At 37.8% G+C, this 16,855-nt stretch overlaps 1 protein-coding gene across 1 annotated transcript in view; it reads left to right on the top strand.

Annotated features, from left to right (window-relative positions):
- LOC105989614 (dimethylaniline monooxygenase [N-oxide-forming] 5-like) overlaps positions 1–11,850 on the top strand; it is a 33,882-nt gene extending 22,032 nt beyond the window's left edge. The window contains exons 2-8 of the mRNA XM_013021741.1: positions 991–1,179; positions 2,042–2,204; positions 3,466–3,608; positions 4,861–5,060; positions 9,136–9,488; positions 9,575–9,647; positions 11,475–11,850. Of these exons, the coding sequence (XP_012877195.1) occupies positions 991–1,179; positions 2,042–2,204; positions 3,466–3,608; positions 4,861–5,060; positions 9,136–9,488; positions 9,575–9,647; positions 11,475–11,850 (1,497 nt within the window). The remainder of the gene's footprint in view (positions 1–990; positions 1,180–2,041; positions 2,205–3,465; positions 3,609–4,860; positions 5,061–9,135; positions 9,489–9,574; positions 9,648–11,474) is intronic.
- Positions 11,851–16,855: the final 5,005 nt, after the last annotated feature.

The raw sequence follows: 16,855 nt of genomic DNA on the forward strand, positions 1-16,855 counted from the left end.
GTGGGGCCTGAACTCTGGGCCTGGGCGCTGTCCCTCAGCTCTTCAGCTCAAGGCTAGCGCTCTACCACTTGAGCCACAGCGCCACTTCCGGCTTTTTTCTGTTTGCTTATGTGGTGCTGAGGAATCGAACCCAGGGTCTTGAGCATGCAAGGCAAGCGCTCTACCACTGAGCCACCTTCCCAGCCCCAACTTCTCCAATTTCTAAAAAAATATTTTCCAACAGCTTATCTCCAAGAATTTGACTTTCTGATTGTGTTATGATCACATGTAAAATACTTAATATTTGTATAGTGAGTCACATATTTGTTATTTCTAGTGTTTTTATTCCATATTACATTTGCATACTTGCATTTTGGCTCATTCCCAAATAGTCTGGAGGATTGACTTTCACTTTTTTTCCATATTTTAGATTGCTAGCAACAAAGTCTCCAAGTTTGTGTGTGAAGATGTATTTACCTCCATTTTAAAGTGTATTTTCACTAGCCCTAGGAGACTAGGCAAACATTTCAACATTTCAAAGATATCATTCTCCTGTTTCTCCCTTCTCTCCTTCATATTAAGAAGTCAAATACAAGATTTATTTTGGAAGCTGGGCACCAGTGGATTACACCTGTAATTTTAGCTAGTTAGGAGGCTGAGATCTAATGATTGTGGTTCCGATCCAGCCTGGGCAGGAAAGTCTGTGAGACTTTTATCTCCAATTAACCACCAGAAAACTGGAAGTGGCACTGTGGCTTAAGTGGTAGAGCATTAACCTTGAGCTGAAGATCTCAGCGACAGTGTCCAGGCCCAGAATTCAACAACAACAAAAAAAGAATTTATTGTGGATTAAATGTAATTTTTTATCATCATTGGGGAGAAAATATTCATGGAGAATATAAAGGCAATGTACTGATTTATTACACCTGAGATTTTTTTCTTTAAAATATCTTATTTTAATTACCTTCTAATTATAAAGTATGTTGTAATAAGAGGTCCTTCTTCCTACAGAAAAATCCTTCAGAGAAAATGCCGAGTATCTACAAATCTGTGACCATCAACACCTCCAAGGAGATGATGTGCTTCAGTGACTTCCCCATACCTGACCATTTCCCCAACTATATGCATAACACTAAACTCATGGATTACTTTAGGATGTATGCCAAACACTTTGGTCTTCTGAATTACATTTGCTTTAAGGTAAAATATAATTGAAACGTTATGTGTGTGTTTATATGTGTGTGTGTTTATATGTGTGTGTGTGTGTGTGTGTGTGTGTGCATATGAATGCATGTATATGCATGAAACCTCATTCACCTCAGTTATTCATGGCCTCTTTTGTTGTGACCAGAAAGATTACTAGTGAATTTCTACTCTAGAAAACCACCACCTCTATTGTAATAATGTTTTGAAAACTTCAGTTGAAGATGAGGTTGGAAATTTTTTCTCATCATAACTTATTCTTATACACTTCAGTGCAGCAGTGTAAAGGGCCCTTGACCTTACAAATATCTAATTATTTGAGAACTTAGAACAATAGCAGTAATCATTGAGCCAAATCCCATTGCCTATAGAATAAGAATCAACCTCATATAAATCACATCCATTCTGTTTCCCAAATCTAATACTAGCACCCACAATTCACACATACCAACATCTTTTCTCGATGTTTATGGTGAAATTCTCTGAAACTCAAAATTCAAGTCTGGGAAAAGTGAACAGGTCTATACTAAAATACAAAAAGCATAAAGAATCCTGCTTTCTTCCACATGAAAGTCCTCCTGGAAAGAAGATATCATTGCTGTGGCTTCAGTGTCCCCTCTGCTATTTCATGGTTAAATCTCCACTGTTTCTAGTTACATGAAAAAATAGATTTCAAACAAAATTTCCCATACTATCTTGAAAATGTACAGCATATTCACTACAGGAGTTCCCAGGAATGGGAGTGGGAATTGCTCTATTATGTTGCCTCAGATGAACCCTACTTGTGGGACTTAGGAAGGAGGAATCAAGCCTGAGACCCAGGAAAGTGGGTCACCTGTATTTCTTCCCTCCTTTTCAGACCAAAGTGTGCAGTGTGCGGAAGCGTCCAGACTTCTCCAACAGTGGACAGTGGGATGTTGTTGTGGAGATGAATGAAAAACAAGAGACCTTGGTCTTTGATGGAATCTTAGTCTGCAGTGGGCATCACACAGACCCCTACTTACCCCTTCACTCCTTCCCAGGTGAGTTCACAAGGTTTGCAGAGATTCTTACAAATCATTTACATGCCAAAATGATTGGGTATGAATTTTATTAAAGTTCAGTGAAAAATTTTTGGTAACAATAACTATCCAACATATATGTTAACAAGACAATATGCTACACTGAAATTGAAACATAAGCAAAAAGCAATGAATGCTTTTTACTTAATATAGTTCAACATAGATATCAATAAACAACAGAGCTGACATTTCAAGTTTTATAAATTTATTTGGCCTGACTTTCAGAGAGTGAAGTTAAGTTCAAAAGGGGGAGTGTAGAGACAAATGACAAGCAAAGCCTGTGTATCCACAAATTTAGAAACCTTAGAGTATGGAGAAAACTCTTTACTAGCACTTATGTATCATGGATTTTCATTGGCTAATAAAACAAAACTAGCTGTTTGTTGCTTCATTCAAAGGATGGTCTCCATCCTTCCTACTAGCTACACCCTCTGCCCTTTACCTCTTCCCATTCACCCTCTAGTTCCATCAATTGCTATCAGTAGTCATTTAAGACCTTTTTGACCACTGGGTGCTCTTCCAAACCTCCTTGTAAATCAAGACAAAGTAAATAGAAAAAGAATCCCAGATGGAAATAAAAGGATCTCAATGTGGATTTGGGTGAACAATGAAGTGAATTATGAATGACAAATACTTTATCTTTTGGGGTCTACCCACTAACAGAAATATTTGTAAAATAAGAACGCTTGATCTTCTGAATGTTCAAATATCAAATCTGTAAATAATTTATAATTATTATATATCTATAGGTTAGAGGTCAAACTATTCTATATTTGGCTTCTTTTTTACTTTCTTTCTGGCTGAGAGATAACCCCCATAGAGAGAGAAAGATGCATGGGAACATATACTTGGATTTCTAGGAAGAGTGATATACCATGTTGAGATGTACTATCCGCAAAGTAGCAACATTATGTAGTTGTCTCTTGCTATATAGTGGTTCACCTATTGCTACTTTGCAGATTTTCACCTATCATAGGGGTCTCTGGAACATAATTCTCACCATAGGTGAGGGATCCCTATTTACATATTTAAAAAAACAAAAATAAGATAGAGTGAATCTACAATAAGTGAACCATAATATACTGAGAGACAACTGTATTCAATTGAATGGCCCAGACTCTGTCTTGCTTTTTCAGATTATTCATAATTTAACATTTTTCTATGTATTGAATTACATTGAAATTTCTCCTTGTAATGAAAAAATATCTTCTTTTCACCACAGGCATTGAAAAATTTGAAGGCTGTTATTTCCACAGCCGAGAATACAAAAGTCCTGAGGACTTTGTAGGAAAGAGAATCATAGTGGTGGGTATTGGGAATTCTGGTGTGGATATTGCTGTGGAGCTCAGTCGTGTGGCAAAACAGGTTTGTTTGTTTTTAACAATTCCATTAATGAGAAACTGAGTTTATGTGCCATCCAGAAGATAGATATGACTTTAGAAAGACCAGAAAAGACAGAGAAATCTATGGACCTTGGCTGAGAGAGAATAAATACAAACAATAGATCCCTCATATAGACAATAGGGACAAACTAGAAAACAGATTACTGTTCACTGAGCTAATTAACTTTGTAAAATGTGAAAACTCAGTCCTCTCTTTTTCCTTGTGATATTTTCATACACTGTGCACCATCAGCCATATCCCTTATATTTTTGCATTATCTCCCCCTCTTTTCTTAAAACAACATGTTTCATTGCTTTATTTTTATACATGCATATGAAGAAATTTAACAACATTCACCCTCATTCATCCTCTCTGTTCACCTGTTCTTTTCCTCTGATATCCAATGCCAAACAGAGACTGATTTGCTCTCTGATCATTCTTTTTAGTGCATGTTAATTATACTAAGGGTTTCACTATGGTATTTTACATAGGCAAATATTATATTTTGTCAGAATAAACACTTCTATTACTCTCTCTTTCTACATATCCAAATGCTTTTATTGTTCAGTAAATTTCAGTGAGATTTTTAATAACATCTTCATATGTACAGTTTTATTTCAAGACAATCTAGAACTTTTTTATTGTGAAAATACCATACAGAGGGTTACAATTACATGGGCAAGATATTGAGTCCATTTCTTATCAAGCATTGTTGCCTCCTCCTTTGTTTCCCCATACCATCCCTTCCCATCTCCACCCCTGCCACCCCTATACCCTCCTACCACCACCACCCCACCCCCCCTACCCTGCCAAAGTTGTAAAGTTCATTTTTTGACATAATGTCTTTGTACACCTCATTGTTGTAATGGATAACAATCTAGAATTATATAGTAGTAAACATGCTAATTCATTTCTAAATTCAAACTCTATATGTGAAGCACAGTGATAATAGTATCAATGAATACTTTGAAAATAATGCTTCCAAAGTATACAGACTAGTAAAAATATTCTACTTTTCATTGACAAAAGTTTCATTCATAAAATTTGTTGTTATAAAAACATTCCTTTACTGAAAGTCAGTAACTTACTGCTTTGGCAAAGCAGAGCATGGCAATCATCAAATAATTTTTCTGGGCTTCCACAGTATGAGCAGTCTTAAAAATGAGTAATAAGTAAAGTGTAGAAAAGTTTCTCTCTCGATACTGCCAGCTTGTTCTATTTCTGTCTCCCTCAGGTGTTCCTCAGCACCAGAAGAGGATCGTGGATTTTGCACCGTGTTTGGGAGAATGGTTATCCCATGGATAGTTCATTTTTCACTCGGTTCAATAGCTTTCTCCAAAAAATATTAACTACATCACTGATTAATAACTACCTGGAGAAGATACTGAACTCCAGATTCAATCATTCCCACTATGGCCTGCAACCCAAGCACAGGTGATATAACCAGGGGACCTCATATATGCAATTAAGTGTAGATATAGAATGGAATTGGCCTTCAAGAAGCTGGCAATTGACATGGATTTTGGTTAGCCTATCTAATACATTAATTAATGTTAAGAACTTATAACACACAAAGTATAGATTACAATGAGTTGGTTTGCTTTTCAGTCTATTCATGTAGCAGCATTTTTTTTGTCAGTCATGGAGCTTAAACCTGGGTGCTGTCCCACAGCTCTTCAGCTCAAGGAAGTGCTCTACCACTTGAGCCACAGTGCCACTTCTGGTTTTCTGAGTGGTTTATTGGAGATAAGAGTCTCACAGAGTTTACTGCACGGGCTAGTTTTAAACCACGATCCTCAAATCTCAGCCTCCTGAGTAGCTAGGATTACAAGCATGAGCAACTGATGCCCAGCACATTAAAATGTTTTATGCCAGTCATGCACACACACACACACACACACACACACACACACAAATATAATACCCTTCCTTGAATAAAACTTCAACATTAGAGGACAGAGAAAGACATAAAAACAAGTCAGGGCAAGGCAATGTGGTTAATATAATGACAGATATCAGAATGGGGTACTCTGAGGCCCAAGTGGAACATTTGATTTAGTTGAAGTTGAGGTGAAATGTTAGGCGAGTTCACATGGAACAAGATCTCTGTGGTCTTTTTTTTTCTGCAAAAGAGCCATTATGACTTCAGGTCTTATGCTGTAGAAGCTTCTTGGCTCAGAAATTACTTTTTTTTTTGTCGTTCATGGGGCCTGAACTCTGGGCCTGGGCGCTGTCCTTCAGCATTTCAGCTCAAGGCTAGCACTCTACCACTTCAGCCATAATGCCACTTCAGGCTTTTTCTGCTTATGTGGTGCTGAGGAATCGAACCCAAGGTCTCATGCATGCAAGGCAAGCACTCTACCACTGAGCCACTTTCCCAGCCCTTATCTTTAGCTTCTGTTGAAAAGGTAAAAGACTGAAGTCTAGTCATTAAGAAGCAGAATTAAGAAAAGAAAATAAAGAGCATGAAGAAATGATATTTAAAAAAGAAGTGCCCCAGAATTCACTTGTATTGATGATATTCGGAGCGGTGCTTTTAGAAGGGAGGCAGGTGTAGATAATTCATAGAGGTTACTGATTTGAAAGAGGAGGAAGAGAAAACTGAATTGTCATTCTATTTCTCAGTGCCCTGAGTCACTTCAGACTGCAAGATCCCCTCCAGAAAGAGGGCCTTCCCCTGATAAGCCCCTTAACCCTGGGTCTTCAGAATTGGGAGCTGAGTAAATAAACTTTGTTTTTTTTTATTAAATTCCAATACTATCTCTATATTACTATAGCAATATCTGAGAGATAGATTAAAAACACACATGCACAAGCACGTGCTCTCACACATACACACATATGACAAAATATTCTCTTTCTGTGTGTGTGTGTGTGTGTGTGTGCGCGCGCGCGCGCGCCAATCTTAGGGCTTGAACTCAGGGTCTAGGCTATTTTGTTCAAGGTTGCCACTATATCATTTAAGCCATGGCTCTACTTCTGGCTTTTTGGTGGTTGGAGATAAGAGTCTAAAAAAGTTTCCTGGCAGAACTGGCTTCAAACTGAAATTCTCAGGTTTCAGTCTTCTGAGTTGCTAGGATTACAGGAGTGAGCCACCAGCAACCAACTTAATAATATCACTATTATGTGGGCACTTACTTGTCTCTAAAGGCAATTCAGAAAAGGAAATTCCTCAAATATTTCAACAAATGAGACAAAGAAATGTGGCATTTATTGGCTCATTCATTAAAAATCCTTCATGAGTTTAGACTATGCTACAGATGTAGAATAATATTGCATTGTATGGAGGGAAACAAATAATTAAAGAAATTGCCAAATAGGATAACTATGAAAGAACTGAATGAAAGACACGTCAAGAGTATCTGAGGATGGGCATGCAGCTAATCAATTGAAATGATCAAGAAGATAATTCTGAGAATGGTCTTTAAGCTAAGACTTGATGGGCAAGAAGGTGCCACAATGAAAAGAGACTGGAAGAAACATTTGCATAGAAGGATCAGCAAGATCTTAAAAGTTCTTGACCTAAGAAGCAGCTTTGCGCATACTGAGGCAAGGAAAGGAAGAAACAAAGTCAGTGAGTGGACTACAACAAGGCAGCAGCCAAAACATATTTCTAGGCAATGGGGGCAAGTTTGGATTTTCTTTCTAATTTATAAATTATTCTATATGTTTATGGTGTACCACATGTTTTGATGCTCTATCTATCTATCTATTCCCCTCTAGAATGTTAATTCAGTGCTGCCTGGGGTATAGTTACTTAAGACAACAAACTAGTCACATTTGATAAATATCTGAGTAGATGTGTGGGCAATTTTGTTATAAATTCTATATCTCATTTGGACATAGATTTTTGCCTAAAAATGATAATTTGGTAGGAAAGGAAGTGGAAGGAGACTCATAATCTATGACCTGTTTTCTAACAGGAATCACAATCACACACACAGATATATATCTATATAGCTATATATAGAGACAGAAACATATATCTATAGAGAGACAGATAAATACACATGCATACATACAAACATACACACATCTACATATACAAATATTCATGTATATGTGCATATACACACACACATATATACATATGTGTGTGTGTGTGTGCAAACACAATCCCATGACTCTTAAAGTCAACTCTTTAAACTTTTAATTACCAAAAAATCAGAAAGGTTCTGGAAACAGAAAAACATGTATAGGATCCCCTTTTCCTCAAATCCCAATTACATCTATTCTCTCTGTCTCTGAGCCAATCATTTGTTGGAGGTAAAGAACAAGAAGTCTCATTAAGTCTTTAAGTTCCATGCAAGTCTTTCTTTCCTGTAGACCAGTGCCTGAAGATTCATTTCAAGGATCTCTAACATGAGACCTGACAGATCTTCAGAAGAACTTTGTGTAGAATGCTGGTGAAAGTCCACATCAGCTCTCTTTAACAGTGTCCTGCCTACCACTGATGAGGTTTAGGAAAAAAAGGTGAAATGAAGCCTAGGAGGGAAAGGACAGAATGGCTTTCTCCAGCTACTTCAACAAAGGATGAACTGCTTCCTAGTTCCTGCACCTTGATCCATAGAGAGCTTGTCCACTTTGCTTCGTACCATATGAAGCACCATCACCCTAAGTGGTCTCCTAGGACAAGAGCTCCCAGGAACTGACCAAGAAAAAAATATCATCTCTATGTAACTGAACCCCTAGAGAGAAAAAAGATTCAGAAAATCAGGACACATACTTTGTGGGAAGTAGAGGAGAAAAGAAGGTCAGCATCCATAAAAAAGAGGAAGAGATCTTAAGGAGATTCAAGTTCCACACAAACTAGTATTGGGAACTTAAAGATATAATCTAATTTAAGACATCAGTAGCTAGACTTTCTGGATTGTTTATCAAGTTCTTTAAACAAAGGTTTCTGGACAGGGTAGTAACATAGCATCATGTTTCCCAATAAGAGGGAACATAAGTCCTCTGAGTGGAATTTCTGGGAAGGCTCATGTTTGTCTATAAGAAGGGCTAATTTCAGCAAATGAACATCTCTGTCCTCTCTATTTCTCACTCTTCCTTTCTAGAATGCATATTAAATGCATATGAAATATGTGGGAAATTTTGTAATAAATATATTTTACATCTCATTTGGACATGGATTTTGCCTACAATATGATAATTTGGTAGAAAATTAAGTGGAAGGAAGATTCAAACTATGTTTTCTACTGGAATAACAGTCACAGGTCATTTTCATTTCTAAGAAGTGTAAATATTTGAATACGAAGATAAACATATGACACACAACACAAGATCTACATATACTTTTCAAGATAATAATGGGAAACTTGGAGAAATGTGGAATTGAGGTAACCACTAAGCACTCAGCCTACAATGTACTCCCCTGTATTCTGAGAGGCAGACAGGGACCTGCACAGATTTACAGGAAAATCCAATTTGCTAGCTTTGATTCCTCATTGTACTCACTACTTTCTTTTTTAAATAGCTTCTTGTTGATGGCTTTTCCTTTTCTATACAGACTTCTCAGTCAGCATCCAACTGTCAGTGATGACCTGCCAAATCACATAATTTCTGGAAGAGTCCATGTGAAGCCTAATGTGAGGGAGTTCACAGAGAGAGATGTCATTTTTGAGGATGGCACTGTAGAAGAGAATGTGGATGTTGTAGTTTTTGCTACAGGATATTCTTTTTCTTTTCCTTTCCTTGATGGTCTGATTGAAGTGGCTAATAATGAAGTGTCCCTGTATAAACTGATGTTTCCTCCTGACTTGGAGAAGCCAACATTAGCTGTCATCGGGCTCATCCAGCCACTGGGCATTGTTTTGCCTATTGCAGAACTGCAGTCTCGCTGGGCTACACGAGTGTTCAAAGGTATGTGAACAAAGTTAATCCTCCTTTCTCTTGACTGGTTTTCTTCTCTTCCACAAATACTAACACACTGGATATTTCTCTTCTAGGGCTAAGCAAATTACCCTCAACAAAGACCATGATGGCCAACATTGCTCAAAGAAAAAGGGCTATGGATAAACGGTAAGTAAAGAATCTGTAACCATAGTGATAAGGGAATTTCAAATAAGGATCCTCATCTTACTCAATCACATTTGTTCTCCATACCCTATGCTATATTGTTTTATAGCACAGCAATTAAATGCAGATTTATTCTCTTTACATCATACTGAATCGGAAATGAAACCTTCTACTTCAGTCTCATTATTGTTCTTTGTTCTGAGATGTCACCATAATTCAGGAAGCTGGTCTTATTTTCCAAATCATGTCTGATTTCCTTCACAATTATGTGACTTACTACCATGGTTGTGGCCTAAATCTAAAATACTTGTAGACTTTGGGGTGCCATATATTAAGTAAGATGTAGGAATCATTGCTGAAGTGAAGCTCTAGATGAGAAGATGATCTTGGGGTTCAGACTTCCCAGAAGTCCTGCCCAGTTTCCACTAACGTCTTGCCATGGGTCTCTAGACTCGTTCAGTCCAGACTTCTATTTCTATTTTTTCCTTTAAAGACATGAAACTTATTCTCCTTCATGAACCCAGAAACAAAAGCTAAGAGGAATGTGTCTTGCAAGTAAAATATGTCTTTGGTCATATAATGAAACCCAAAAGAAAGAGTCAACCAATTCTTTGAAATATGGAAGGAAGAAACGTAGACAGAAAACATAGACATTAGTACTTTAATCTTGCTTCTTTATATCAGCAATCTAATGGTTTTCATATAAAAACATGGAATTCATTCTCCCTAGACATTTTGCCATGATTCCTACATACTTTATAATCAGTTTTAGAAACTTTGGAAAACCATTTGCAGTAAAAGTCTCTTTTAAGTGCAATTTTCACCAGTACTTAAAAGAATGGGTAGATATTTCTATTTTATACATTAAAACTTTACTTTGTGTTCACTACGAGAGGCATGTTGCTAAACATTTACAACATGATGACTCACAAAGCAAAGGGTAAGCAGTATAAAAATGGAGGAACTGCTGTTCCTATGTGACAATACTGAAACATCTTTTTCTAATCAGCTCTGAAGGCTATGAACACTATATTGAAGGAACTGCCTGTCACATGGAACATTCAGTTCATGCAGGACAGATGCTAGTTCCACCTATCACCAAGTTGACACCGCCTCTAAGTAACACTATCACATCAGGGAAATACACTACCTTGCCTCATGTGGAACAGCAGCTGAACATTCTATAAAATGCATTTGTAGAACTTTAGAAATGGCCCTCCTTCCTCAAAACACCTTATTTCCAAATATGGAAAGTAAAACATAGCAAACATCAAATCCACTGTATCCACCTTGTGACTGTGGCCTCTTGAAATTCGCAGTCCATGGTATGCACCATCTTCACATCTCAAGCAACTGATCTACCCAGCACCCACCATTCCCAGCAGAACTGAAGTCACTTTGCTCTCCGAAGGAGACAACATTCATCACCTCCTTACCCCAAGGTGGCTATAAAGCTCCTTGGGTCAGATTATCAATGACTATCTGCTTGTCCATTCCAGGCTCCTTGACTGAAAACACGTAGGAGCTGCACCTATACATTGCAGAAGGAAATATTTACTATAGCATGATCCCTTTTGGAAAAAAAAAAGATTATCTTTACAGATAAGGATCACTTTAAAGCTCAAATCTGCAGTTCAGTCACCCTGCCACAATCAAATGATAATGGGACAGTATGCACAGAAGCCCAGATTCTGTGTCTACAGTGCCGTTGCACAGCTGAGAAGTGTTGTCAGGACAGCTTCCTAGTTCTCAGGTTCTACATTGTAAAGTGAACAAAAGTAAAGGTCTTACAGTTCTAGGATGTCATACATCTCTTCCCTTGTGTTTCAGTTACGTGAAAACAGCCCGGCACACGATCCAAGTGGACCACATTGAGTACATGGATGAGATTGCCACCTTGGTGGGGGTGAAGCCCAACCTGCTGTTTCTCTTTCTCTCAGATCCAAAGCTGGCCGTGGAGGTTTTCTTTGGCCCCTGTACCCCATACCAGTACCGCCTGCAGGGGCCAGGGAAATGGGCTGGAGCCCGGAGAGCCATCCTGACCCAGAGAGAGAGAATCATTAAGCCCCTGAGGACTCGCATTGTCAGCGAAGACAGTCACTCGGCCTCATGGCTCTCTTGGATAAAGATGGCAACATTTGGCCTGGCATTTCTGGCGGCTGGTTCAGCATACTTTAGATGTATTCGCCATGGTGAACGGAAATAAATGAGTAAACATTGTGTGGTGGGCATTATTTCTATTTGTCCTGAGTCATTACAAAGCCTTTGCTTAGTTAATAATCATGTACTAATATTATTTATAATTACTATAACTGCTTTAGAAAATCATGAAATGTATTCTACAAGCAGATATACTCTTTTATAAATGAGTATATAGCTATATCTACATAACAGTTTGAACGCATAAAAATGGTTAAAATAACTTAAGTATGAATATTTTTAAAACATGAAGTAAACCCAAATTGGCTTCCTGAAGCTAATCTATCTTGGTAGGAATTTATAAATAAAATTATGAGTTTTTTTATGAATGGGCCTGAGGACCAGTGGAATAGAGAACCCAGAAATGAACCCACAGCCATCTGGCCACCGAATCTTTGATAAGGGAGCCCAAAAGACAGGATGGAGGAAAGACAACCTCTTCAACAAATGGCACTGGCAGAATTGGCTATACACGTGTAGAAATTTTAACTTGGATCTTTATATATCACCCTGCACTGGAATCAACTCCAAAGACCTCAATGTAAAAATCAGATGCCCTGAAAATATTACAGAAAGGAATAGGGGAACCCTAGGGTTCCATGGCACAGCATAATAATAATGACCCAGAAACTACAAATCAAATACATGTTGGATAAATGGGATAGCATTAAACTTCAGAGTTTCTGCATGGCAAAAGACATAGCTAATAAGATAAATAGAAAGCCCACAGATTGGGAGAAGATCTTCCATAGCTATACAACAGACAAGGGTCTCATATCTAAAATATACTGAGAGCTCAAAAAATTAAATACATCGTCAAAGAAACAAGCACCATACTCATAAGTGTGCTAAAGACTTAAAAAGAGACTTCTCTAAAGAGGAAATGAGAATGGCCAATAGTCATATGAAGAAATGTTCAACATCAAAACTACATTGCGATTCCACTTCACCCCAGGTTGGAATGGCCATTATCAAGAAAACAAATAATAACAGATGCTGGAGGGGGTATGGCCAAAAGGGAATACTACTACACTGTTGGTGGGAATGTAAGCTAGTTCAACCACTCTGGAAATCAGTATGCAGGTTCCTCAAAAGATTAAACATAGAGCTCCCTTATGACCCAGCAATCCCACTCCTGGGCATTTACCCAAATGATCACAAACAAAGCCACACTAAAGCTACCAGCACAACTACATTGATTGCAGCATTATTTACCATAGCTAAGACATGTAATCAACCCAGATGCTCCTTGGTGGATAAATGGATCAATAAAACATGGTATATATACACAATGGAATTCTATGCTTCTATCAGAAAGAATGACATCACTCCATTTATAAGGAAATGGAAAGACTTGCAAAACATTGTATTAAGTGAAACAAGCCAGACCCAAAATATATCGGCTGCTTGGTTTCCCTCATTTGTAATAATTAATATATGTCTAGGATAATCCTAGCAGAAGATCACAATAGCTCATAGCTATGTATATATGATCTTATAAAATGATGATAATTGAAATGAACTACAAGATATAGAAACAAGAAATTTTCCTTCCCTTACTGTACTGTACACAGTTACTTCTTTTTTTATTATTTCATTCTATTTTTTATTGTGAAATACTGTACAGAGGGGTTACAATTGCATGGGCAAGATAATGAGTACATTTCTTATCAAGCATTGTAGCCTCCTCCTTTGTTTCCCCTTCCCATCCCTTCTCATCCTCCCCCTGTCCCTTCACCCAATCCTCCTCCCCACCCCCCACCAAAGTTGTAAAGTTCGTTTGTCCACATAATGACTTGTACATCTCATTGTTGCAATGGATCCACCTGTATCCCTATTTAAACGATTTGTTTTTTCCCTTCCCCTCCACAAATTATACCAACATCAAATACAGTGAAAGCAGGGGTTATACCATGGGGGGGGATGTACACAGATACTTCTATTTCTTTTATTTCCCCCCTTTGGTTTACTTCTTGTTGTCAGTGTTTTTAAATTTTATTTTAGTACCCTTTGTTTTGTATATAAGGTTATCTGATTTGGGGATGGGAAAGGGAATCACAGAAATGATGAGAAAAAGGACAAAGGGTGAACCAATGCAACAGTGATACAAGACACTATGTTGGAAATGAACTTTACAACTTGGGGAGGTAGGGGAGTCAGGAGAGAAGGATAGCAGGAGAAAACAAGGGAGGGATAACAATGTTTGACAAGAGTTATACTCATTTCCTTACTTATGTAACTGTAACCCCTCTGTACAACATCTTTATAATTTAAAAATGTGCTTTTTACTGGTATTTTTTAACTCTTTTTTTTTTCTGGTCATAGGGCCTGAACTCTGGGCCTGACACTGTCCCTCAGTTCTTCAGCTCAAGGCTAGTGCTGTACCATTTGAGCCATAGCACCACTTCCAGCTTTTTCTGCTTATGTGGTACTGAGGAATCGAAACCAGGGTCTCATGCATGAAAGCTTCAGTTTGCAGCACAGAAGTTAAAATACACAATTAAAAACATCTTAAAGCTAGATGCCAGAGGCTTCTTATAAGATGCTTAATGAGTGGTTTCTTTATCTCTCTCTCTGTGTCTCTCTTTTTCTCTCTCTCCCTCCCTTCCCCTCCCTCCCAACACTACAGAGGGCTTCAGAAACCTGAAACAATTTGATTTTAAAGAAATTTTTTTTTTAGTTTTGCATGAGAAGGTGAAGCTGCTGCTGCTTATACTGTCTACTGATGACATTTACTATTGCTTGAAGCTAAAGAGTAAAGACTACAGCTGAAGACTAAAAAACTGCCAGAGTGCCAGAGTCACTGGTGATTTAGTCAGAGCAATAAGCAACTAGCTCTCAAGATCTAAAATAAAATAAAAATAATGGAGCAAGAGAGAAATCTCTGTAATGGGGACCTCTCTAGCTCACTATTGCCTTGGGACAGGAAATTCATGAAAATTTTATTTCTAAATGCTTAAGATAGTTTTCTTTCTGGAAAAAAAGAGTTGCAGAAAAAGATAATAAATCTGTTTTGATCATATGATCAATTACAGACAACAGGTACTACATTGTCATGAATATTCCCCCATTATTTTGTTCTGAATATGTTTCTGAGTATATGTGCATGCATGTGGATAACACATATGCTTTTATTTCTCTTACTGCTAGCTTATTAATATAGTATTTATTGGATTTATGAGTACTTAAGCATCACAGTTTTTGAATTTGGGATATTAAGAGTAATATCACCCAAGGACTTTATGTCTACTGTTAGGAAAGGGTTAGTGCTTTTTCAGTTGTGTGTCATGTTAGTCAGAATGATTACTATTTCATTGAATTTATTTGGGGATTAAGTCAGGATTAAAAGCAAGCATATGAGTACCAAGTTAATGAAGAAAAATAAATGTTGGTTAAATTTCAGCTGTAAACTAGACTGGATAAAAGGATACCCAGATATTTGAAGAACTATTCTCAAAGGTCAGTAAGCACTAACTCTTTTTCTAGTAGATAAGTCTATTTGTTTTTGGCATTTGGTTACAATAACTGGACTGGCCAAACTGTGACTGTAAGGGGTTTCCAGAGGACTGACTCAGGGGTCTGAGTTGGAAAGATCCACCCTGACTGTGGGAAGGCATCATCCAAAAAGTGAGTGAGGGTCACCAAATAGAATAAAAAGGCAGAGAGGGTTCTAGACCTAGAATCCGCTTCTGCCAACAACCATCAGGCTTTGGACTTCAGGACTTGTAGCAGTGGCTCCTATGTCTCCAGGCTTTCAGGGTCAGACAGAAAGTCACACCATCCACTTGGACTACCTCCTACCTTCATTGAGCCTCTCAACACAATAGGGCCTTAGACATGGAAGCCTGTTATAAGACCCCCTTAACCTCTGCAGTCATCTAAGTCAGCTTCTCTACTAAATCCCTTCTCAATTACCTGCATGCTTCTATATCTATGCATACATTGATATGATAGCAGTTCTGTTTATCTGAAGAACTGACTAATTCATGAAGAAGGTATTTCACTTTAGGAATGTAATTTTTTTTTCATTGCAGATTCCTGACAAGATACATGAAAAGGAGTTCTCTTGTTTTGAAAGCCCTAAAGGTGGAATTGGAGACATTTCTCGTTCAGAAGTGATTGACTGCAGTTAGATGGAAACAGTCTACCTCTATCTTGGTCATCTTAGGTTCTAGGAAGAGGGGAGAAAAAAAGCAGGTCATTCCAAGAGCAAGTATACAGATCCCATGGGGAAAAAAAATCCCTCCTATGACCAGGTAAATATAAAAGAAGACTGAGGATGAGAAGATACTGGCAGCACCAAAGTTCCTCTGGAAGTGGAGAGGACCAGAAAAAAATTGAAATCTTTCTAGGAGCAGACCAGAGAGAACTGTCCAGCCAGAAGAGTAGGCTTCGTCTTCTGCTGCTACAAAGTGCTTTGGCACATAAGCAACCCAATCTAAGGGGTACGGAACAGAAACACCCAACAGCAGAGCTGTACAGCAGGCTGACCCAGGAACAAGACCAGCCCCTTCCTCAAATACTGTGAGTTGGACAACCTTTCCCCTAGAACAGCAGAAAATTTAGGGTTGCAGGCTAGGCTCAGTGTTATTTCTGCTTTCTTCTATCTCTCTCTGTCTAAACTCCAATTGCATTGGTTTCTACAGTTGTTAAAAACAGCAATAATACATCCAGGAATTGTTATGATGTCTTGATTTTAAGTAATTAAGTCAAGAACAAGAACAAATAAATGAAAATTTGCGGGGCAAATATAATTCTATAATTATAACTATATAATAATATATATAATATATATTATAATTATATAACTATAATTCTAGTTACTCAGGAGGCTGAGATTTGAGGACTGCAGGTCAAAGCCAACTTGGGCAGGAAAGTCTGTGAGACTCTTTTTCTTTCTTTCTTTTTTCTTTTTTTTTTTAATTGTGAAAATACTGTACAGAGGGGTTACAATTACATGGGCAAGATAATGAGTACATTTCTTATCAAGCATTGTAGCCTCCTCCTTTGTT

The sequence above is a fragment of the Dipodomys ordii genome, unplaced genomic scaffold, assembly GCF_000151885.1.
Source record: "Dipodomys ordii isolate 6190 unplaced genomic scaffold, Dord_2.0 Scaffold57, whole genome shotgun sequence".
Classification (NCBI taxonomy): Eukaryota; Metazoa; Chordata; class Mammalia; order Rodentia; family Heteromyidae; genus Dipodomys; species Dipodomys ordii.